The sequence below is a fragment of the Balaenoptera physalus genome, assembly GCF_965194825.1.
Source record: "Balaenoptera physalus genome assembly, chromosome: 21".
Taxonomy (NCBI): domain Eukaryota; kingdom Metazoa; phylum Chordata; class Mammalia; order Artiodactyla; family Balaenopteridae; genus Balaenoptera; species Balaenoptera physalus.
Window position 1 is genome coordinate 15906031 of NC_138902.1, and position 25495 is coordinate 15931525.

At 44.7% G+C, this 25495-nt stretch overlaps 1 protein-coding gene across 1 annotated transcript in view; it reads right to left on the reverse strand.

The window, feature by feature from the left end:
• Window positions 1-25495, reverse strand: part of KCNU1 (potassium calcium-activated channel subfamily U member 1) — a 189781-nt gene that overhangs the window by 17629 nt on the left and 146657 nt on the right. The window contains exons 25-31 of the mRNA XM_082444418.1: window positions 24517-24613; window positions 21025-21249; window positions 19550-19736; window positions 13885-13956; window positions 10773-10912; window positions 2720-2914; window positions 791-915 (exon numbers count right to left, since the gene is read on the reverse strand). Coding sequence (XP_082300544.1) covers window positions 791-915; window positions 2720-2914; window positions 10773-10912; window positions 13885-13956; window positions 19550-19736; window positions 21025-21249; window positions 24517-24613 — 1041 coding nt within the window. The remainder of the gene's footprint in view (window positions 1-790; window positions 916-2719; window positions 2915-10772; window positions 10913-13884; window positions 13957-19549; window positions 19737-21024; window positions 21250-24516; window positions 24614-25495) is intronic.

Consider the following 25495-nt stretch of genomic DNA (forward strand, 5'->3'; position numbering starts at 1 on the left):
TCCCTAAGCACACCCTTCATCCACAGCCAGATTTGCCTTGGCGTCCTTTCTTTTCCTCCCTTTCTCCTGCGAGCAGAGAAGCTGTCTTTCTTCGTGTTCATGACTACTCCGCTTTCAGGGATTTGACTTCCTTCCCCTTCCTCCTGAAACAGGTTCATCAATCCATTTCCACTCTATTAGTTTTAATTTCTCTTCTCTACTGAGTGCTGCCCATTCCCACCACGAGACTCTTAGTCTGGACCTACATTACTGTGCTGTCTGTAGCTGGTACCCAGTACCCTTTCTTTTCTCCTCCCCCCTCCACACACATTTTCTCTCTCTTCCCCGCTACTGTCAGAATGATCTTCTTTAAACTGAAATCTCTACATATCACTCCCATATATTAGATGGACAAAGCACAGTGGTTAGAAAAAAGGCACTCAAGAAATATTTACCCAGTGAGTCTGGCAGCGAACAAGTAAATCTTTCCAGTGTGGACAGTGGCTTTTCAGCTTTAAAAAGTCACACAGGCATCGATGAGGGGTAAGTTACAAAAGAACCCTGACTGAAAATCTGGGTCTACATTTCAAATTTCACTGGGGACAGAGAAGCCCTTCTCCTTACATGGCCAATACTACCTGGATCCCAATCATCAGGGTTCATTCATATTATTTATACTGATCCTACACCGTTACCTACTTCCCCAGCACCCTTTGTTGCATCTGGGGGCCCTAAGCTCTGGCCGTCTCTTTCACACAGAATGAAGTCGCTTTGGCCCCTATACTTGGGCAGTGGCCAGCACTTTCTACACCAGTAGACTCCCCTTTTGTGCTCCGGGTTGCGCTCTTCTTCATCTATCATGCGGTATAAGCCCAGGCACAGGACTCCAAGATTATCTAACGAGCCGCAGAATATTTGCCCAAAGGTCCTTCTTGGCTGGGGAGAGAAGAGAGAAAAGCTTATGTCTGGTGGCACTCGAATCAAGCTGTAACAAGCACTTACTGGAGTGTCATTTGCCTTTTCTCCCAGTGGAAGTTTGGAAGACCCAAGAGCTGCCTCCTAATACCTCTCTGGTGGCAGTAGCAAGTGGGTTGGAAATCAGGTTCACCATGAGTTTTGAGCATACCGGCAGCTGTTTTTACCACCCTGGTCTTTCAGGAGCCTGTCTGGGCGTGGTGTGGCAAGGGGCTATGCTCGTTTTTATTACTACTGCTGTCTTGGTAACGATCAAGAAGTCACAGTGAGCACCAGGTTGGAAAATTCCGTTTTTAAGGCACATACTGAGTTGGGATGTTAAGTGAGAGAGCGGCCCTCTCCTCCTCCTCTTGACCTTGCTCTCAAGCTACTGCCAACAGGCACTACGAGTAGACTGCAGGCTCCAAAGCAGCAGCCAGTGCGTTCAGGGAAGTCGGAAGAGAACAGTCTGTTTAGTTCTGTGATTCCTCAGAGTAAGGAACAGAGGACCAGACATAAATGGAGAAGAACGGGCTGACCGGTCCGCTGCCACATCTGGTTCCCACAGGAAGTGGCCAGTGGCAGCTGTCCTGGGCTTAGAATCACTCACAAGTCAACCTGAGATGAGGAACCCAGGACCACAGAAATTCGAAGGACCGGACCATGGAGGGAGCTTTGGAATGTTGTTTGCACCTGGAATTCAGAGGCACAGAGCGTGGGGTTCGCCCTTATTGGCAGTACCTGCCGAGACCCAGCAGACACAGAGGCAGGAAGAGGGCTGTGAAGAAGGGGTTCTGCTCAGGCCCCTCTACAGGCCGGCCCCTGACGGTGACACCGCGGAGTCGAATGCCACGTCACTCAAGACCAAACCAAAAGGCAGGCTGACCAGTAGACTCCTCACTGCAGCCGGGGCTCGACACAGACCCCCAATGCCCAGAGGCCTCATTGGAATTTGCCAGAATTATTTTCTTCCTTGCTGTAATCTACTGTTTGTTAGCTCAGAGGACTAAGAAAACGCAAGCATTTTTCACTGGCTAGCCCAGTCAGATTCTTAGGCCCAAACATGGAATCCTTCTGCCTGATTTCAGGTGACATGATCAGATTTCTTTTTTTTTTTTTTTGGCCATGCCCTGCAGCATGCGGGATCTTAGTTCCCCAGCCAGGGATCGAACTTGTGCCCCCTGCCTTGGAAATGTGGAGTCCTATTCACTGGACTGCCAGGGAAGTCCGGATCAGATTTCTTTAGTAGTTCAAGCGTAGGGAGAGTGGGCAGGCCCTGGGTCAGACTGCCTTAGAGGGACCCTGCTTGGTCACTGGTAGGCAATACGGTCTCAGGTAAGTATTCGTTTCTCTGCACCTCAGCTTCTTAATCTGTTCAATGGAATTAATAACGATGCCTACCATGTAAACCCTTGGAGAGATTAAGTGAGAAACAAACAAAGCAGACAGGCCCAGGGCAAATGTTCAGTGAATATTAACATTACACTTATTATTAAAATCCTTGTCAAGGGACAAAGTTATGGGACCTCTCTGATGCTTCCTGTGTACTTTTTTACCCAGAGGATGGGGATACTAACAATGGCTTGATCTCTCAGAATTGTTGCAAAAAAGTTATCACGTGAAAATGCACTGTAAATTGTAAATACACTATGAATATAAATCAATTTTTGTCATTATTATTGTTATTATTTATATGCTATAGGTGATCTAGGAACCCAAACAGTTTGGATCAATTTCCAAAACTCAGGGAGGTTAGGACACTCTATTACGAGAAGAGTTGACTCACTTGAATGTCTGACAAAATGGTTTGGTTTAAGGACAGAAGCCCCAGCTTACACCGCATCCTTCCAGGTGAAACGGTAGAGTAACTGTCATTCAGCCCACAGAACTTTTCTTTATCCAAATGTTGTTCCAGCTGAGAACTTATCCCTCCTGTCACCAGCATCTGAAGTAATTCCAGAACATGGTAATTGTAGAACGCCTGGAAAGCAAGGACGAGGCATGTGCAAAGTCAGAAGGTGGAGGTGGAGAGACGTGGTGATTTAGTGGGCATCGTTATTTGAAATGGATCTGATGGCACAAAGCAGTGTCTCTCATTATCATTATTAAAATCATCCAAAAGGTGGCAGTTTGGGTAGGGCACTCGGTTAGGCAAAGTGCAGAGAAAATAGCACTGACTCCATTCCTGCTCTTTTGGGGAGGACTTACACTGTAATAGTAGGAGAAGAGGGGTAATGACACTGACTGACCCCAAGGGTGTCCCCGCTTCCAAAACTGACCAGAGGAGTGTATCAGGCCACAGATACCCTAATAATCATCAACATGTATTTAAAATACGTAATGAGACTTCTAGAGATTTTCCTTAGGGGACTACTGATATTACTATTGGCGTCTACACTTGAATCTTCCGGATGTGAATCTACTTATATTCCTTTTGATTCTGACCTATTTGAGGACAGGTATTAACTTAATCTCCCACAGCTGTTACAGTGTACTTTGAAAACAGTAGGTGTGGAGTATAAAATGAATGGAATTTCAGAATATTTGGCATCAAAATGAAGCCAGAGATTGACGTGTGGGTCAACTTAGTTTGAAAGCAGATCGAGTCTGAGTAAGCCAAGCCATTTTCTTAAACTGTTTTCCCAAAGGATTCCTACACACTCAGTGTTGACTAGGCAGTGATATACATGGAAATATCATTGTAATAATTGCCCATGAGGTTTTCTTAAATCCATTGTTATCTATATAATGTTCTAAATTTCCTACCCTTTGTCTTATCTAAATCGAACTTTTATTCCAGTAGAAATGAGAATTTACATGGTTATATAGCACCTACATAAAAATCAGTAATTTTGTTTTCATTATAAATAATAGGAATGACTTCCATCGTTATGGAGAAATTTTACCATTCACTTTCTCCATGCCCCAATTCAGGGACTTGTCTCCTGAAGTCTGGGTTATGAGACAGACCTCTTTACTAGTCTTTTTCTCATTTACAATCCATTGCTCAAAATGCTTCCAGAGAGATTGTCTAGAAACACAACTCATATCCCGCCACCCATCCGTTGAACCTGCAGTAAAACCAAGCTCAGACTCGTTTCCACGGTCTTCAAAGCCCTCAAGATCTGACACCAGCTCCCTCTCTGAGCTCATCTCCATGAGCCATCGTTCTCTCCGGTGCACACTAGTCTATCTGCAGTTGCTCAAGTGACACTTTTACTCCTTCATGCCTTTGCTTTAGAACATCTGGTTCATCTTTCCTCTTGGCAGACTCTATACTGGCCTCCTCATCAGAATGAAATTTTCCTTTCTTTGTGATCCCATGGCCACTGGCTTTTACTCTATTTTATTCTTCTGCATTTTAGAGCTAGTTGTTGGTACGGAACACACCTGAGTTTGAATCTTGGACTGGCACATCCTAGCAGACCGAAACACCTTTGGACAATTCGTGTATTCTTTCTCAGTCATAGTTTTATGATTTTAAAGATGACATGATAATACCCACCTTTGAGCATTGTTTGCAGGATTAAATGAGATATACAGCACACACTACTGAATTGTGCTGTCTTTGACACTGGTGTTCATGTACCTGGATCACCTGGAGTGATATTCATGAGACCAGATTTCTGGGATCCCAGATCTACTGGATCAGAATTTATGTACGGGAGTGGGAATCAGAATTTAAAGGGCACCTCTGGTAGTTTTGACACTGGTGGTCCTCAAATCACACTCTGAGCAACATGCCTTAAATGATGTGTTCTTTCAGACAGACTTTGTCTACTTAACATTCATGACTTAAGAGCACATTGGACCAGGCAGGTGTAAGAATATTCAGTGCAAAGATTACTGCAAACAATTAATTATTACAAATAATTTTTAAAAATTGAGTGCAAAAACAGCTGTCAGAATATTGAGTGCAATTGGCAGTTGATTTTTAACAAATAAACAAATACTATTAGCAAAATGTAGAGCCCACTGGAGAAGGCGACCTAGGAAATAATAATATAATCTATGTAAATGAAGAGAAAATAAAAAGAAAAGAACTTTTACAATATTTTTCAGATTAAAGATGACTTCAGACGCCTTCTCCATCCTAATGTCCAGACTGAAAGAACGAACCCCCTGAGTGACAGTCACCTCCTTATAGTCCCTCTCTGTTTCATCCTGCTACCCAGAAGGGTGCTTATGGATCTGGCCCCCTGAAATCTAGGAGGGAGCAGAGGATGTAAATCCAGATTGGACCACAATCCGTTTAAGAACAAGTGGCCATGATGTAGAATGATCAAACATAATGCTGTTAGAATATTTCTCCGCTGATTAAAAAAAAAAAGGTGTAATTTCTAGGGTTATCCTGGTATCGATGCCTCTAGGGAAACATGTACTTTACATATTTAACAGAGAGAGGCTTAGCTTTCGACTATATCATTTCTTCAGTTTTGACATCAAAAGGCTTGCAATTCTATATTGGGGAAAATAATGGGATTTACATGTCACCCTTATTCTGAGCTCATCTTATATTCTTATTATTCAGGGTTCCATGGCACTGCCATTATGGGTCTCTTTTTTCTTTCCTCCCTCCCTCCCTCCCTCTCTCTCTTCTTTCCTTTTTTTTTTTTCATTCTTTTTTTCTTTCTCAAGAAAATATGAAAGTTGAAATGTGCATGAAACATTTTAGGACTTCTAAACTTGAATAGTGTTTCTAATATACTCAGATTTATATTATCTAATATCTAATATAACTAATATCTAATGTAATCAGTTCAATCAGAATTTGAACTTCTGATGCTTGAAAATGTTGCAGCCCAAAGTGTTTGAACTTTTAGCTACAGTGAAGTTTGAGGCTTCTCTCATAGTACTCCTTAATAACATAGATACTAACATCCTAGCCACTCACTACTTTTAATTCTGAGAATCTCAAAAGGTCTTAAGGCCCACATTTTCTGAGAAATACTTCTAAGCTGAGAATGAGGCTATATGGTAGGAAAACTGCCACTAACCAGCTGAGTGAACTTGAGAAAGCCAGGTAACTCTTGTTATTTTCCTTACCTCCCTTATAAGTAAAGGAAAATGCTCCCTACTTCATGTCCAGTTTTGAAATCCTATTGTTATAAAGCCATATGGGAGTCCTGCTCCCATATGGAGGGGTCTGAGGGCGCCTCCCTATTTTTATATAGCATTGAGCTGAGGATTAAGAGTGAATCCGAGGGCTTCCCTGGTGGCGCAGTGGTTGAGAGTCTGCCTGCCAATGCAGGGGACACGGGTTCGAGCCCTGGTCTGGGAAGATCCCACGTGCCGCGGAGCAGCTGGGCCCATGCGCCACAACTACTGAGCCTGCGCGTCTGGAGCCTGTGCTCTGCAACAAGAGAGGCCGTGATAGTGAGAGGCCCACGCACCGCGATGAAGAGTGGCCCCCGCTTGCCGCAACTAGAGAAAGCCCTCGCACAGAAACGAAGACCCAACACAGCCATAAATTTAAAAAAAAAAAAAAAGTGAATCCGAATTCCACCTTAGGGGCATGTTTCTCCACCTGGGCCAGGAGTTTACAGTAGTATTCCAGGGGATACTTGAAGCCATAGCGTTGGCTGAATCAGAAGATTTGGAGGGAAAATCCATTATTTTTATCTTGGAAAAAAAAAATCACAGGGATATCAGGGGATAGAAGGGGAAAACTACATGACAGTCTAAAACAGAACTTCAGTACTTTCAGGCAGTGACAAGCTCACGCCACATGTTTCAGGCTTTGTTCTCTCCTCGGGACCTGTGAGTTCATCCTCCTGGAACCGGAACCTGGAAGCACAGTGCAGTTTTCCAGGGACAGGTGAGAAGGAAGAGAGGGCCCCGCAATATCAGGTCGAAACAGAGTTCACTGAGACGTGAGTCAAGGAGGTGACCTCATCCTGTTCCAGAAGCTGCTGAGGTGTCAGCCCCCTTTATCCTGAGGGAGCCTGTTTGGAACGCACCAGTCTGCAGCCTTTCCCTTCTGCAGAGGATGGGCACCAGGGAAACACACATTTTGATTCTAAATGTAACCTCTGACTGTGCAGCCATGGGAAACAGACCACTTGGAGCATCAAGCTGGACGGCAGGTGGCAAGAGCCGAATCTGGAACATGTTCCTTGGGGAGGGAAATTATGGGACAAAACGGATGTGCAAAATGGGGTGGAATGGCTGACTCCTGCCTCCCGGACAAGACTCCCAACTGGGAGCTGGAGACTTGACTCGGAAGACAGAGAACAGGAATCTGGCTCTCTTATTCCATGCCTCTCTGTTGGTCAGATTCTCTAACTTCTAGGCAGTGGTTTTTAAAGTCTTCTCAACAACAGAAATCCTTCTTTGAATCAAATCTTATGCAGGAGCCTCGTATGAGACCCGGATGAGAGTAGAGTAGTTCTGACTGGGGGGAAGGGGTGGGTGGGCACTGGGGAGGGTGGGTGCACCCTGGTCTTCTCCTCCCTGCCCATCCCTCAGGGACTCCGGAGCACCCCGGGAGGCGGATTCCTCCAAGTAGAACTTCAACCTCAGTGTACTGAAAGGACGCTCGTAATCACAGAAAGAGCCTTCTGGAGCGGCAGTGGATTTGGTCGTAATGGATTTGGTCTGACTCTGGAAGCTTAGGAATTTGGGTCTGAAAACCAACTTGTCATCTGTAAGTGCTGTGACCTTTGGCACATTATTTACCCCTCTAGGCTTCAGAGTCTTGATCTGTAAAACAAGGCTAGCAACTGTATCCTCTTGGTTAGGTTGACAGGAGAATTCAACAGATAATGCAGGTAACGCATTCAGCAAAGACCTTAAGTAAGTGCCTGAGAGATGATGTTACCATTGTTCTTACCCCAGATATTGCTCTAATTATTAATATTCTCTCAACAATGAAACTGTTGGAAGATGCCGCCTCAAGGGCTGTGTTGGGGAAGACTCGCAGCTGTGATGTGGAGGAGGAGACCCGTGAGTGTCAGCGGTGTCTGCCGTGGGCATGCGATGGAGGGAGTGATGACCCAGGGCCCGTGACTGCCACCCTAACTTTACGGGGAGATCGGGACCCTGGCCCTCCTCCCGCATGCCTGCACGAGGAGACGCTCCAATACGTATGGAGAATAAAGTGGCGTGCTGGACGCATATGGTGGAGCCACCACAGTGGCCCCAGATGGTTTCAGCGCAAGAGGATAAATGTTCTCTTCTTCTCAGAGGCTACTGCCCTCACTGCCAGTGAGCGGGTGGAAGGTCAGGAGGCCAGCCAAGACCAAACTGTCCTCGGATGAGCAGAGACAGTGAAACTGGAGGCTCAGGCCTGACCCTTGGGCTCTTTCTTTCTGTGTGGCTGATATGATAGAAAGTCACCCCCATCCTTAGAAGCCAAGTGGAGCCAGCAGTACCAGGCCCAGGGGGAGGGAAACGAGCGGGCAGCATCCCCTGAGCATTTTCAAGGGTCTAATTCAGCTCATCAGGGCCAGAGACTTGGAGTTGGAGCTCCAAACAGTGTTAAAGTGTGTTCGTTTTGCTGAGCCATTCGTCATCAAGGATTTGAGAGCTGGGGCAGGATGCCACTAGGTAGAGATTAAGAAGTTCAAGATCCAAGCCAGCCCCCTTGACGTACAGGGTGCCTTCTACCCTGAAGCTCCACTGCCGTCCTCACGGCCTCGTCAGACGACCAAGTGCCAGTCCCAAACCAGGCACCTACCAGGAGTCCCCAAGGGCAGGCTGAGGGTCCAATGTGGCTTGCGACCTCATGTGACTGTCCCCCATCCCAGGCCACCGTATGTGGCTTTCTCTCTCTCCCACAGACTTCACCATGGGGCCTCAGAATAGACTCCTGAATTTTTACACAGCTTACTTCATTTTCCAGCAGAATGAGATACAACGGCTGAAGGCAGCCTGGGAGGAAGGGGCACTCCTCGAAGAGGTCGCAGGGGCACTCTCATAAGGTGAGTGTTGAGAAGCCTCATCCCCAGGTTCGTGTTCCCCGTGCTGGCTCATGGGATGTGCATACTGCTGGACACTCTCTCGGTCCGCACTGCCCAGCCTGCTCCTCCCACTAACTCTAAACAGAGTCTGTGCCTTCGCTCCTACCCGTGTGGGCCAGTGGAGTTTAACCGAGGCTGGAGTTTAATTTAAGGCACAAAGCTGCCTGCTGTCTAGGGATCTCTGAAGAGAGCGGGGACCTTAAACCCTTCTCAAATGTGTCCTGCAGACAGATCCAGTTCATCACGTCACCTCCTGCCTGGCACTCCGGTCCCTAATTATGGGCAGGGTAACTGAACATCACGTCACCTCCTGCCTGACACTCCGGTCCCTAATTATGGGCAGGGTAACTGAAGTATCCATGACAGGCAGGGTTTTAAAATCCTTTCCCTGACGGAGCTACCTTCCCAGGAAAGTGACCTGACTTGACTTCCCTCACTGACTCTCTCTCTGGCTCAGTCAAGGCTGAATCCTGCTTAATTTAGGAAATTCGTAGTCAATCAGCCTGTTTAATGTTAAACGATCACTGACATGGTATTACCTTTCTGAGAGCTCAGTGGGGTTTGTGAGGACCCTCCCCCGAAAGGCTTAGGGAGATAGAGCCGAGCCGGGCAACATAGTCCACTGATGCCACAAGGGCGATGCATGTGCCCTGACCACGCTCCCCTAAAATGCAAACTGCACTTTCGAGGCACTTATACGATTCAGGAATGATGCCTCTTCTATGCAGAATTCCAGAAGGCAGCCAATCTAGCAAACTGTGCTCAGAGCCTTGTGCTATGTCAGCATCTGTGCACAGATGTTCAGCCTTTTTGCAGCCCTTCTCTTGGAACGTCTGGGTAGGAGGCATCTGTGGGGGAGGGGGTTACACGGATTTCCCCTGCAGGAGTTCTCGCAGCCATTCACAAATGGCTACGCACAGATTTCCTAAGGTTTAGTCAAATTCCTTGAACACAGTGGGAGTGCTCCCACCTGACCTTCCCTCTGCCTGGAATGTTTCTTCCCCAAAGATCAGAAAGGCACGTGCTCTCCTGTTCCCAGAACTTGACTCACATACCACCCACTCAGGGCTGCCTTCCTAGGCCGCCTTATTGAACTTTCAGCTCCTTCCGCAAACCCTACATGTCCTATCTCACATCACCGTGGCCCGTCTGTCTATCTGACATAATACTTTTCATGTGTGTATCAACCTCCTCCGTGAGCATGAGCTCCACATGGGCAGAGATTGGTCTGGTTCATCACTGCTGTGTCCTCAGCACCTAGGACAGCACCCACAAGGTGTTCAATAGGCCTTCACGCAATGAATGGATTCTACTCATGGAAATCCTGCAGTCCATGCAAGGGAGCTGCTCAGGGAAAGAATGACCGTGAGTCAAAAATGCATCCCACAACAGGGGCAACGTGGAGGGAGACTGAACTCAGCTCTGAATAAAACTCACACCACCAAAGGCCAAACAAACAAAGCCCTCTCCTTGAACCCCGCGTCCTTTCATGGCCGATTTCTGTATAGCCTGGGGATATTTTAGAGAGAAGAGAAAGCAGGATCACCGCCCAAGCTCTGACGCCAAAGAGCCTGGTCAACCAAGATGCACTTGAAGCTGAAAGGTGGGTTCTGTGGATGTGTTCATTCCTCCCAGTATTGAGTGTTCTGGCTCTAAGGGCTTCACGTTTTTAATTTTTAAAATGAGAGCATTTGGCTTCCCTTGCCAGGCAGTCATGAGCAAAGGTGAAATAATGTGTGTGGACAAGCTCTCCTGGAACATCAACAAGCACGCAGAATTGCGAGGCGTTAGTGAGCAACACCCACCCGAGTCCTGAGCCACGCACTCTCCCCGCGGCAGGGGCTCGGTCATGGGGCTCCTCGGCTTCAGCACACCTACCGTGGCCAGGAGGGAATCCAAGAAGCTGCCGGAAAAGACAGTGCCAGTGGCAAAGGACGTGCTGAGGTGCAGGCTCATTCCCGAGAAGTCTCCTTCCATCCCGCCGAGCTGTTCAATAAAGTGCATGTTGGAAGGATTTTCTGCAAGTGAAAGAGGCAAAAAGGAAAGGCAGGCAGACAAGACGAAGAATACAGGACTTCCGGACCAGGCAGGCCAAGGAGGGACCATCGCTCAAAGGATTTGATGCCTACTTTAGGGTCCAAGTGGGACCTGCCTCAACTTCAGTATATAGTTTTTTCTTTCCAAGTATTAATATCTTCATCCCTTGAAGATGGGAAGCCCGCTTGGGGACCTTCATCATCAAGGAGATATCCTTGTACCTCAGGCTCAGTTTCTCCAAGCAAGTGTCCTGAATGTCACCCTTTATGATTTAACTTTCAAGACAGGACACTTCTGGAAGAAAAAGGGGCCACTTTACATAATCGCACAGGGACAAGAGACATAAATGGGACATCTGCTCACCCCCGTTATCGTCTTTTTCTCCATATACTACGCCATAGGTGGCGTGGTATTTACTTGGGTCCTTAGAGTTATTCGGGCCCAGAACGGGTTAATCAGTGCCTCTCAAAATTTAATGCGCCTAAGAATCAACTGGGGATCTTGTTATAATCTAGATCCTGATCCACTGGGTCTGAGGTGGGGCCTGAGAGTCTGCATGTCCAACAAGCCTGCAGACGCTGCTGCTGCTGCCGATTCATGGGCTACACTTTGAGCAGCAAGGGCTTCAAGAATCACCCTAATCAGGCCAGTGCAGCAGTGGCCAAATTATCCGTTAGCAAACCTACGCTGGCCCCAGGCTGCAACTCAGACCCCCTGTAGGCAGCCTCTGTAGTCAGTGAAATCGGTCATTTCTATGAGGACAGCAGAGGCGCTGATTGCCTTCATCCCAAGACTACTGCTTCAAAAATGTTTGTATAGAGAATAGTATTGGAAGATAGTGATATCTCCTACCAGAGCAAAGGGAAGGCATGCTTACTGCCCATCATAAAAGATGCTGGTTCCCGAAGCTCAGGGTTCCTCTCTTACAAAGCAGTTCATGGTGGGTCCAGGTATCACTTGGACCTTTTCATGTCCTCCTGTGGGAACTAGGGCTTGGGAAGCCAGCACAAAAAATGATGATACTCTGGCTACTGCTAGTGATGTGAGTAATAAACTGTTCATTGTCTCTGACCCAGTGGTCTCTCATCTTCTGTCCACATCCGTGAAACTGGGCAGATTAACCTGTTAGTCCGCAAGCAGTATTAAGTCTTAGACCCTTCAAACTTCTTGACCGTCATATTACAGATCCAAACAAATCTACTGGACATACAACTCAGAGTATGTTCCTAACTAAGACCGCATTAGTCTCTAATTCTTAAAATTATTCCTTAGTACATCTGGGGGAAGTGACAGACTGCTGGTATTAATGAATCATTTTCTTCCAAGAACTACGCATCTTTACAAAAGATGAAGGAGGTATGACTGGTATCAACCCACATTTCCTATGCGCACATACATTCCTCTTCTTGCACTGCCAACCCTCAACACACACACACACACACATCCCAGGAGCCTTTGTCCAGATCTTGCTGTGTCATCCTAAACCAGTGGCCTCAGCATTCCCAGACATTTTCCTGCAGGCCACTGTACACTCTGTACCAAAGTGCTGGCCATCAGACCTGCAGCTCTCATGTCACTGTGACCCTTTCTTGCTGGCCAAAGAACGAAAACTGAGTGAGCTGGCAGGTGATTTGTTAGGCTAATTTGACAGGCGCTGCCTGGTGCCAGAAAGTCTTTCCTTGAACAAAGCTGCACATCCCTGGAGAGAGACCAGATGCATTCCTGAGGCCAGTGAGAAGCTGGCTGGTCCCTCCTGACCACTCTAACTTACATGACAGTCCTCTGATCAATGTCCTCAGTGTACATACACCTCAGAGTCAGAGATGGCTCAGAAGGGTAGCAAAATAAAAATGAAATATGAATAAGAACTGCAGCCAACAGCTTTAGGGTGGTTACAGATAGGCTGGCAGGTACGAGTCAGGCTCAAGGGATCTGAGACCTTCAGAGGTGGATTTGGAGAGCTGCAGTTCTGGGATCCAGGGTGGCTAGATTGTTGCCCGCCTGCTGCACTAACACTCCCAAATCATGTGGTGGTGTCACCTACTGGTTCCTCTCTACGTCTGCCTGCTTCATTTCTGGGACTATGAGGTCTGCTCATCTAGTTTGGTACAAATCTCCCTCAGCTTACACATGCTGAATCATAAAAACCCCACTAAAACGTTTGCTACGCTATGGAATCGAGTCAAATCTCACGCCCAGGAGCAGCTTTAGAGATCATCTTTGAGTTGGTCCAAACTGTGTTAAAGGTACCACCCCCTCTTCGGTAACTTGCCTTTTTCTCACCAACTATTATCAGTATTAAATCCCAGTGTCTACGCTGGTGACTCACAAACAATGCACCCAGGCACCTGCCTTCCCTGCCCTTCTTGCTGCCCCCAGGGCTCATCACGTCTAGGAGAGTTTCATATACGTGCGTTTTCCATAAGGTGCTGATAAGAGATAAGAGCTCATCCTGTTATTTCTGCATATGGAGTATTTCCGTTTTAGAAGAGCACAGCTCAGGGCTGGGATTAAGAAGACACAAGGGACACAAAATTTAAAGACCCCAAGAGTGAGCCTTTCCTTAAAGTCTACACCCTGGGGGCCTCACTTGCCTCACTCTAGTGCCTGCCCTGGTAGCACCGCAGGAGAGGAAGACGTCTGATGGGTAGAGAAGTTGGTTTAGGGAGAGACTTTCTTGCAGTTTTCAAATCCACATCCCCTCCCCTGGAAGATGGAGAAGGTAGGAGCTACTCCTGCACCCTGACACCCAGATACGACAGGCTCTGCTGGAGGATGTCAACGTCACCAAAGAGGTAAAAGCCCAATATAACATCCAGTCAAACACATAATGGTCTCTGGGCCCCATTCGGGTCCTCAGTCCTTTGACTGTGGATCCTAAAGACACCCTTGGGACATCATATACAGATACAAAGACTTCTCCCTTGAATTCTGTCCTTGAAACACAACTTACTCAGTTCGGTGAGGATGGGGATCCTTCGGTACTTGGATTTCCCGGGATTGTCACCGAAGCACCGAGTACACTCTGTAGACACAGACAGCAACAAGGGAGGAATGAGATGGATAGATGCAAACGAAGTGGCTTGCGACACAGACAAGGATGCGGAAGCACACCGTGGTGCTTGGTGCTTTATCTTAGCAAAGTGACTCTCATGCCCAAATCCCAAATCTTTCTCTATATTTAGAAAAACAATGGCCTCAGCCTCTCCTTTCCAGAAGTTTGGTGTGTGTGGGCGTGTGTGGGTGGGAAGGATGTTTTCTAAATGGCACTTCAAGTGAATTACAAAAAGGGTGACGTTCTCCCTGTAGATGTTTATCGGCAGCCTAAGTTACATCCAATTATTCTCTACCGACTGGGAGTGCCGGGTGACGGCTCAGGCAGGCAGTGCCTCAAACCACATCCACTTGCTTGTGGAACTTTCAGGAAACTGTGAATAAATAGGAGGTGCTGCCCCAGGAGAGCTTGTGGAGACACAGCGACTGGCTTCCTGGCTCCTGGTGCTTCTGCCTCTTTGAGATCCTCTCTGGGCTGAGGGTCTCCTTCTTCTTCAGCAAGACTGTCTCTGCCTCCCAACTCTGGCTGGCCTCCCCAACCCCTAATGTCTTGGGAGTTCCTTAAAGACTGGGGTGGGAGGTCACGGGGCCTCTGTCTTCGCATTCAGTTCCTGCCTTAGGAGGTGAGGCCCTTCATCTCCCTCTGCGAGCCTGGAATCCCAAGGAGATTCCATGCCCGGCTCTGGTCTGGAACACAGCCCTAGCACGCATGGACAGGTGAGGAGTTTCAAAAACAAGGATGACCCCAGAGTTTTGGTCTCCAACTTAAACCCCCACAGAAAAGGTCAAGAAAGAAAAGGGAAAAGAGAAAGAGGAAACTAGGATCCTGATTTTTTTAAAAAAACAACCAAACCAAACCAAACACATGATGATCTCATCAAAAGTTATGCTTTAAAACTACTGGTTACCTTTCTTGAACTTTTCTGAGAATGCTATGTATGTAACAGGGAAATAATACTGTGAAAGTTAACATTCTGCTTGTCATTCAGATTCTCTGCTGCCTTGAAGAAGGTGAAATATGTGGAGGGTCTTTTGTTTCCCAAGCCAGGTAAGTGGTAGGGGAGGGTGGGTGAGATGAGCGAGTGGGTCAGACAGACAGCCTGAGAGACAGACAAAGGGACGGGGGTGGGGAAACTGGCCACTGAGATGGGGACGGGGAAAGAGGAGATCCAAAGGGAGGTTCTGTTCCCAGATAGAATGCTATGCTCTACAATATAGTAAGTTCCCTACATACAAACGAGTTTCATTCCGAGAGCACGTTCATAAGTCCAATTTGTTCATAAGTCCAACAAAGTTAGCCTAGGTACCCAATCAGCTATATAGTACTGTACTGTAGTAGGTTTATAATACTTTTCACACAAATAATACATAAAAAAGTACAAAAAAAAAATACACTACTACTGTACTGTAGTAGGTTTATAATACTTTTCACACAAATAATACATAAAAAAACACAGAAAATAAAGAAATCCTTTTTTATCTTACAGTACAGTACCTTGAAAAGAACAGTAGTACAGTACAATAGCTGGTATACAGGCGCTGGCATCGAGTGAACAGGCAAGAAGAGTTACTGACAGGAGGAGGGAGAGCAGGTGGGAGATGGTAGAGCTGAAGGATCGTCAGCAATAGGAGACAGAGGGCAAGCTGCCATTTCCCTCATGCCTGACGCTGATGGCACAGGTTCTGGTTCCTTGCTGGAACCAGATGCACGTTCTCATCTTTGGAAGTTCGCAACTTTAAGGTTCGTATGTAGAGGACTTACTGTATTTACCACCTCTTCCATCTCCCCAAGAAATATTCCGTAAAAGAGCCACTTCTTGTTAACGCAGAGTAGAGGTGAATGCATTTCTGATTGCCACTAAAATTCTGAGTCATGCTTTCAGGTAGATTCACGGTAAACACGGAAGCGCCACAGGAGGAGCCCAACACGTGTAGTTTACAGTTAGAACAAGAAATGGCCTTAGGACTTTAGCAAAACCCTTTAGCTTCAGGTGAGGAAACAGAAGCCCCGGGGGCTAACCTCGTCCACACATCTATTGAAGAGGAGGGTTTGCGTGGTGGCTAGAGACCACATCTCCAAACTCACTGGGAAATCTTACTGCTGATGGGATCTGAATACCTTCAACTGTTTTTCCTAAACAAACTTCTAGGATTTTCATAATGCAGGGAGACTTGGGGGAAATGAGATTCTACTTTATTCTCAGAAACGTGCAAGATGCTTTATCTGCTTTAGGTACCTTTCCTTCCTTCCTTCTTTCCATTATCGTTTCCTTCCTTGCTATCCTCCTTCTACAAATCTTTAAAGAGTATCGACTGCAGACTAGGCCTATGAACAGTCCCTGTCCCGGTTACATGCCATATGCTGCAAATACAAAATGTTTTCAGATAGCGATGAGTACTGTGAAAAAACCCAACTTTCAGGGGCTAGTGAGTGACCTGGGGAGGTGACCTCAGATAGGGTTTGAAGAGGCTTCTCTGACATTGGAATGTCATCCTGAGTGATGAGCAAAAGCCATCCAGACAGAGGGAATGGGATAAGGAACTTAAGGCAGGAAAGAGCCAGTATAAACAGACTGGAGGAGGAGGAAGTTCGGGCTCCCTACTGGCCTGCAAGACCCTACATGATTTTCCTGTAATTGTCATGAGTCACCATTACAGGGTCTAAAGGAGGAAACTGCCATTATCCAGTAAATATTTGTAAAAGATCCCTCGGGCTACTGTGAGCTGGGAGGTAAGAATGACAGCACGGTGCCCTCAAACCTGTGAATTAAGTCGAGTTAGACCACCTTTGAAGATGAGGAAACTGACTAAGGGTCTACATGCTTTGCCCAAGGCTACATGGTTTGTAAAGGATGGATGGGTTTTCACACCCCAATTGGCACCAAGTTCAAAGCCCATGCCCATGCCCTTTATATATATTAAAATACATAAGGTTTGGTTGACAATTTCAATAAAATATTGAGATCAGTTTCCCTCAAAGGGGAAAATTCTCCTTTGAGCTGCATTTTCTGATTCCAGTTCCCTCTAATAACGGGCTTGGAATATCCTGACTTTCAGAGTCAAATGTTCTTACTGGATAGAGACAGGTTCACATCAGCTGAGGTAAATGCATAAATATCTGCTCTGACACTGGCCGGAGAACAGCGACAGAATTTCTGCCTTAACTCCATCTTTTCTGGCAGAGCAACGGTTAATTTGAGTATGTGTCAGATCATAGCCTGGGTACATTTTACTAATGTCAATATTTTTGCTACCTAGTAGTACACAGTATTATACCTGAAATTCTTCCAGGCTGGCAGGGTGCTATTACAAAAGATTGCTTAATTGTAGATTACTACTGTACGTTTGAATTTCAGGAGCATATTAAGTTGTCAGACTTAATTACTGTTATATGTTTAGATTATGCCACAGATTATTTAGTCTAGTACCTAGGTTTGCCAACCTGTTCTTGTGACGTGACAGGGCAGCAATTAGAGCATCAGTGAGAAACCTGAAGTTTTCCACGGGGATGTCCAGGAGGCCTGGTCCTTTGGAGAGCCCTCCTTCTTGCTGTCCCCCCACCTCCAGCATCCCTTGGTGAACCACTGTATGGAACAGCCTTGGCGGTTCTAGATGGGTTTTACGTGTAACCTTGTCATGACCATGAAGATGTGGGCAAACCCGCTGAGCCCACAAAAGGCTCAGCAGATATGTCAGAGTGAGAGCTCTCAGTTTTGGTCCTATCGACATTTTGCACCTGTGCACCGTAGGATATTTAGCAGCACCTCTGACTTCTACCCACTAGATGCCAATAGCACCCCCCAAGTGGTGACAACCAAGGCTGTCTCCGGACATCGCCAGACAGCCTCTGGGGTCAAAACCGCCCCTGGTTGAGAACCACTGTCTCAGAAGAAGGGAAAGAAAATGGCTCAGCGTGGAAGATGTTTTCTCCCTCCTGGCAGAATTTCACAATCCTTTATACTGATAATTCTTGGAGGTGGGCATTCCCATTGCCACCTGCTTGGTATGCTGCAAGAGGAGTATTAGTATGAGATAGGAAGAATGGTTTAGAGAACCAAACAGGCTTCCCTGAGGGTTGGGAATTTCTACATGCAAACTCCAGGTAGATTCCTGTGATGCCGGAGTAATGGGTGAGGTTTCTGAGGGACAGTCCTTGGCTATTCCTATGTGCTCAGAATGTGACTTTACTGCTGCTACCTTTGTTAGGTAGCACAGGAGAGCCTGTCTGGACCTCTATTTCCTGTCACACAAATGCGTACGATGACATCCACACAAGGAAAGGTGCCAGGTCTACACAATATGTTCTTCCCTAAAGTTTCCCTTTTGCCCTTGGGGAGAGCACCTACTCATACTGCATGAAGACTCAAATACTGTGACATTCTTTCATTTCCTCTTCCTTCTTCCCAACCCTTTTCCTCTCTCTCCTGTATTTCCTCCTACCAATCCTGTCAGTTTAGCAGAGTATGTGACACATACAAAAGCAATATACTTTTGTTGAATGAATAAATGAATAAGTGAAAGGATGAGAATCACCAGATATAAAAGAAACCAGAATTAAAATCATAGGTTTATATTTTTTTAGCCTGTATAGGATGTGAGATTTAAAAAAATGATAATAGGAAGGACAAGTCACCCGATGATTAGCTAGGTGGCTTATGGTGTTGTCAGCTGATTACCCTCTGCTTTTACTGAGCGGGCATTTTCATTTGTACATTGATGATACTGCCTACACAGTGAATACTTTTCTGTCCAATTTTAGAAAGTTGCAAGCATGATGCAAACACACACACACACTCAAGCCGCACACAAATCTTGTGTACATCTGAGTGACCCTAATTGCTAAGCTAAGGACTGACATGGAGAACGCAGAGGCATTCTTATGCATCTTCAGATGGGCTCAGCAGAGGTATGGCTCACACTTCCTTAGTCGGGGTTTCCAATGCACTTTGATATTCAGGAAGTGCTCTGCTATTATTATTGTTTATTTATTTGCAAAACACCCTGAAATCCTGGGTGCTGAGCGGTGTTTGGTTGTTTAGTGAGGGTCTGTGAAGTAGCTGGCTCACCCACCAAAGTTCACCCACCAAAGACTGGACTAGATTATTTGTAGTCTAGTCCACAAATAGTGTGGTAGAATAGTGTTCTTCATCCTCTCAATCACAAAACTAAGAATAGTAACTTGAACACCTACCGGATCCAATGAGAACCAATTAACAATAATAATACCTGTTGTTAATGATAATAAAATACCAATGGCTATGCTCACTGATATTTGATTCATAACAATAACAGCACTTACAACTCCATGATCGTCTTTAAGATGGGAAAAAAACAGTGTTATGTGCATTCCATTTAGAAGATGGACATCATTTTTCATTTGACTAGGATTCCCAAGGACTGAACTGTCCACTAACTCTAGTACAGAATTCTCAGAGCTGGACGGGATTTTACAGGTCATCTGGCCCAATCTCTCCTCCTCTCCATCATTAAAGTTTTTCAGAGAGGAGTTAGTTCTTCCTGATCCCATTCTCTCTAGCCTCTTCCCATCAGGGTATTGTTCTTACGTGGCTCTGAGGGTGTCTGGGCTGAGCAGCTAATCCGAAGTGATCCGATGTTGAGTGTGGCCATGATAGGCTCCATGTCCACCAAGGTCGGGCTGCTGGCTGACTTAGATGGCGAGGATAAGACAGCACACATGGAACATTCCTCTATGTTGACTGCATGGAGGTCTCCAGAATAGAGTGCAGATCCCTATTGAGAGAAAACCGGGTAGATGGTGGTGGCTTTTTGTGGATGATGCAAGTTTTTGAGCCAAAGCCTCCACTGACTTGGTTTTAAGACTTAGTTACCTGATATCTGACACTTTTATCCTTATCGTTCATGAATATCTGAGCGTGACTAAATTTTGCAGATCCTTTCTGAGAGCAAGTCTGGATGAGACAAAGTGGAGTGGAGAGAGGGGAGCCTAAACCCACTTAGATGACTCTAGTGGAAGAAAAGAATCAGAGTAAGGGTAGCAGCGGTGAGGGAAAAAAATCACAGAAGGTCCAGATCTAAAAGCCAATTCTGCGTCCTCACAGTTTTGCTTGCAGGTGACTGCATTTGTACCCTGGATTAATTAGCAAAGTGGCAGTTGCTTCTTTCCTTTGGTGGAGAAATAGGGATAGATCTGATCCCACCATTAGGTGGCTGAGATGCTAACACTGGCAATTTCTAACGCTAGCTGGATCTGGAGACTCCTGCTCATTTTCTTTCCTCCTTTTCTATGGACTACAGTAAGTGGTGGTGCAGGGACATTTATGGTGACATTTAAAAAAAACAAATACAATTTGCTTCTTGAGACAACCGTTTCTGAAGAATATTCCTAATCTGTTGCTAGCATTATTTCTTGAAAAATCAAAAGTTTTGGTGCATTTCACACTGCATATATATATTAATCCAGGGAAATGGTGGCATATAATGAGATACAGCCCTATGAAGGTTCAGAGCAAATACAATTACAACCACAATGCCACATATGCATAATGGATCCATTTCTCAGAATTCCTCCTTTTCATACATCTGTCAAGGACCATGTGGCATTATGTGTTCCATAAAAGGCGAGTCTCCAGAAAAGATGAGAAAGTTAGAGCACAAAGGCTGGCTGGTATCAGCTTAGGCTTAGCCATTAGGTCAGAATCGGACTTAGAAATACAAAGAAACTCTATTACATAAAGACCATAAACATGGTTAGTGACATAAAACATGAAATATGTCTGGATTTAAACCCTAGTCCTGCTACTTACCTGCTGTGTAAACTTGGACGGGTTGCTTACTCTCTCTGTGCCTAAAGTTCAGCATCTTTAAAATTTATACCATGGGGTTATTTGGAGGGTTAAATGAGTTAATACGTGCAAAATGCTTAGAACAGTTTCTGGTACCAGTAAGCACTGTATAACTGCAAGCTATTACTGATTTATTATTATTATCATTATTAATCCTAGTACTGTTAGTATTATTATCATTATAAATATTCACTATCCCTTACTGTGACACTTACAGGCAGAATGTATATCTGGGGAAAATTCTGGAGAAATCGCCATTCTCTCTGCAGGTAATCCAGAGACCCAACGAACACAATGTCCTTCAGCTCCTGACGGGTATAGTTGCTAGCTCTCAATGGCATTACAAAATTCCGAAGCCCCATCAGTGTTGAGTGGGCATCTCCAAAGACACATGCCACAATGTGGTTCCGAAACTCATGTTTTGACTTCTCAGTTCGTTTCTAAGCATAAGCAGGCCACAGTCTGGTCATTTTTAGAAACAAGATGAGAGTCCCTTAAAGAGGGCTCCTTCCCCACATCCCAACTCTTCTAGGTCTTTACATTCACACTAGCACTTTCATAAGGATGATCGGATTTTGCAAATTCCTCATAAAAAACATGGAACTTATCCACTATGGGACAATTAAGCTATGTATCTTTTCCGGGAGTTCCTTCTTATTTCGCTTATTCCAGTTCTCTATTAGCCTGGAGTGCCTCAGTGCACACTCAGATTGGCATCATTGAAATCGTGAAATCATTGAACCAAATGGGGAAAACAGCTCTAATTTTCATTACATGTTTTTAGCCTCGTATGTGCTATAGTACGACTCACTGAAAAACTAAAACATTCCAAATCCCATTGCTAAACTTGTCTTCTAGTGAGCCCTGAAAAACCCCAAGTTGTACAACATGCTGCAGTTTTCAGTGGATTTTCATACATATGAAAATATACATATTAGCTTGAACCATATGAAACTGCCTTTTTTCTGGGTCAAAAATGGTTGAATATTGGAAATTTCATATGGCCCCACCTACTATACTGCCCAGATTCAATAGATTCCAGAGTTGAGGAAATTTATCATGGAAAGTGCACAAAATAAAGGTGAAGGTTACAAAAGTTCCATTTGATCCCAGACATTTCAATATGCCTCATACTCTTATCAGCATGGCCAATTTTTAACATCTCCCCTATATTTTTAAGTTGAAGACAAAATAATATACGTGACAGATATTTAGATTAGGTTTCCCCACATTCATAGAGACTTTTAAAAACAATAAGTGTAACTTTTAGAGAAAGGAATGATATTCCTGTAGGAAACTTATTTTAAGTCTCTGTGATTGATTTCAGGGAATGAGTCGATGTCTTACTCTCCCGGTGCTGGGATAGGTAGAATAAGCACTGATTTTGTACTCTGGTAGTCATGAGTGTATGACCATAAACAAACTAGTTAACCTCACTGACCCCTAATTTCTTTGTTTAAATGGTTTAAAAATAAATAAAAGTTAATTCTGTTGTGGAAATTAAATAATATATTGAAAGTTCAGCGCTCGGCTCCTTAACTGTTGTTCAATAACTATTTAATCAAATCTGAATCTCACTGAATCCCTAGATTTTCAGAGGAGGACTCTTGGAAGCTGGTAGAGAACTTGTTAAATATATTTACAAGCACTTCCTGTTTGAGTGTGTTCTACCTTCCCAAACACACGAAGATTCAGGATATTTCAAAGAGATTTATCATTCATCCTTATGCCAGTTTTTTGCTGGGTTAAAGGACAAGCTTCTACGAAACAGGGGCTGTTGAAATCTAACAGGATAAATAAGTCACACCTGACATCTCAACAATTAGAGTTCGTCCAATTAGCATAGACTGGGAAATAGCATAGTTTGTCCAATTAGAATAGACTGGGAAATTCCAAAGGGAATGGCCCTGTGCGGGGGTGGGGGTGGGGGGAACGAAGCTACTTGTCTGGAGAGCCTTTCTAGAGAGTGATATGAATCTTAACCAAATCTATTGAATAATTGTCTCTGGCTAATTCGGTTAGTTTTAATTTGAATAATGAAGCCTCCAACAGTATTTAATGTAACAGGCCTGAAGTCCAGACATTGCTCTTCTAAGTAGACCTAAACAATTAGGAACGAGATACATGGCAGAGTGCAATTAATGGGCACAGCTAGAGAGGCAATTTCTCCAAGGAACTGCAGCACAAAACTGTCTCCCAATTGAGAAAGATGGTGGCTTTTGGGGGGAAGGGGAGGATGCACTATGTGCTCCAAGTAACAAATCGACAACTTCCATTTGACTTTTCTGCAAACCAAACCAAGTTCAAAGTTGGCCCAAATTTTGTAATCGGGACATTTCTCCTCTACAGTCACAGTTTCAAAACTCTTAGGATTTCTTAAACTAGAAGCCCTTCTAAATTTATCAGAAGACTCAGCTGGTGTTCTGAACTATATTCCACATAGAGTTGCTCTATCACAGCAACCTGTCTGCGGGCTCAGTAAATAGGGTATAAGAAAATGTCTGCTATTGCCATCTCTTGGTCTCTTGGATGCTTCCATCTGCAACCCCCTCCCAACCTTTCTAAAGATTTCCCTCCCACTGGCAACATGTTTGCCTTCCTGATCAACGGATGTTTATTTTGTTTCATTTAGAATAAGACATACTTGCTAAAATGGGGAGTTTCAGCAGCCCTAACAGTTTTCCAGTTGATATGACAGCTCTGACAATTTTGTACTTCTGATCAAATGATTGATCATGCTTTTTACAAAAATTGGAACATATTCTGTCAGGACATTGGCACTGAGTTACAAAACTGTGTGTGTGTGTTTAACAGAAAAAAGTGAACTAAACTACTTTTGGAAAGCAAGAAAAATATAAAATTATCAATTAGTCACAGTTGAACAAATTATATAGGGTTCTTACAACATGCAAACATCTTTTATTAGTTTATTTTTAATTAAAAAACCCATCTTTTATTACTTAAATTTACCAGCTACTGCTTGCAAGGAAAACCACTGAGATTATCCTTGAGTTTCCAACTCTGGAAAATGAGAATAGATGGGAATCCAGAATGCAGGTATCAGAGCCTGGGATAATATGCAAGGCTTTTGCATCTTGGTTGCTGGCATTTCAGTGAGCTGAATTAGTTTGTCTCCTTAAGAGGACAGAGGCAAGGACAGAATTCTAACACCTATAAGGATTCCCTCATGCTGTGTGGGGTGGGAGGACTGAGCATTTTGGAGACACATCCTTTGCTAATGTGTTTAAGTATAGCCACCTTTAAGAAAAAATACTATAGAAAGTCCAAACTTTAAAAACTAATTAAGGGAATTTTTATTTAATTAAAAAAAAGAAAGACCACAGAGTTCTTGTAAATAGTCTGTTCCCCTGGTGCGTTTAAATCAATTAGATTTACTAGCAAAACAGCAAAGTTGCAGGAGAACATTATTCTGAATAACTGACTCAGCTAAACTATTAAAGGAGGGGAAAAGTAGTTGAAGAATCTGATCTAATTATTTTAAATCCCGGCATCATATTACCCACATGGTCCTTGTCAAATGCCACATCTGTTATTCTGCGTACATTCACATGGCTCATGAGGTATGTTTTTCCTTCAAAATTCACAGTTTACAAAGAGAAAGGGCAGGTGCTTATGACTAGTGGAAGGACATCATCTACCCTAAAAGGAGCTTTATTTTACCTGAGATTTGGTACAAGATCACCTACCAGAATCATTTTGTCCAAAGGGGTGGCTTTGCACCAATGAAACATGCCACTGCTATCAAGGCGGTCAGACTCTCGCTCCATTTCGTATAGCAAAGCCCTAGATACGGAGAATGGTGAGTTAGCCTGGGAACACTTGGGGCCCTGGTGTAACAAAGCACGACGTCAAACTCATTGGAGCCTCAAGCCCAAAGTGAAGAATAACATAAGGAAAATGACCTCGGGTCTATGAGACCCCCGAATAAAGATGCATGTCTGAAGGACACCAAGGGCTGAATGTCTTCACAGCTGAAGACATACTAAGCACTTTGGGCAAAAGCCATCAAGAATTGTGTGTATGTGTATGTGTGTGTACACATGTGTGTATGTTTAACAGACACACCAGTGTCTCTTTTTAACTTAGATTAACTGCCTTGAGGGTGGTCACTTCTGCTCTTAATTTTGCTACCGTTCTGATGCTACTGCTGCTTGGGAGAAATCACGAGAGGTGTTTTGCGCACCTGAATGCAGAATTTAAAAGGCCGTGAGATTGAATCATGAGTGGTATACCTCTCTCCTGAACCTGTTTTCCTCTTGTCTCCTTTCCATACCTTTTCTTATGGGTCTCTTTTGAAACATCCTTACTTATTAAATACATTTTGCATCCTTTACAGCTTCCATCACCGGCCTTCATTTGACTAAAATTTGCTCAAACCTTGGTATAAGTCTCGGCAAAGCCTTCCATGTGATCACCCTACATTGCCATCAGGCACAATGCTTGTCATGTCATGTATTCAATGACCAAAAGCGTTGGAGGAGCTTTTGAAAAATCCCACTCCCATCCCAAGGAATATATATGTGCTTGTGAGAGGAGAAAGGAAATCCTTCAAGAATCACAGAGAGGTTTGGGTTAGAAAGGACCTGTTCAAGTCGAGAGAATCCAGGCATTGACTGCAGAAACAACCTCAAATCCCAAGAGCTTAACCCAACACAGGTTATTTCT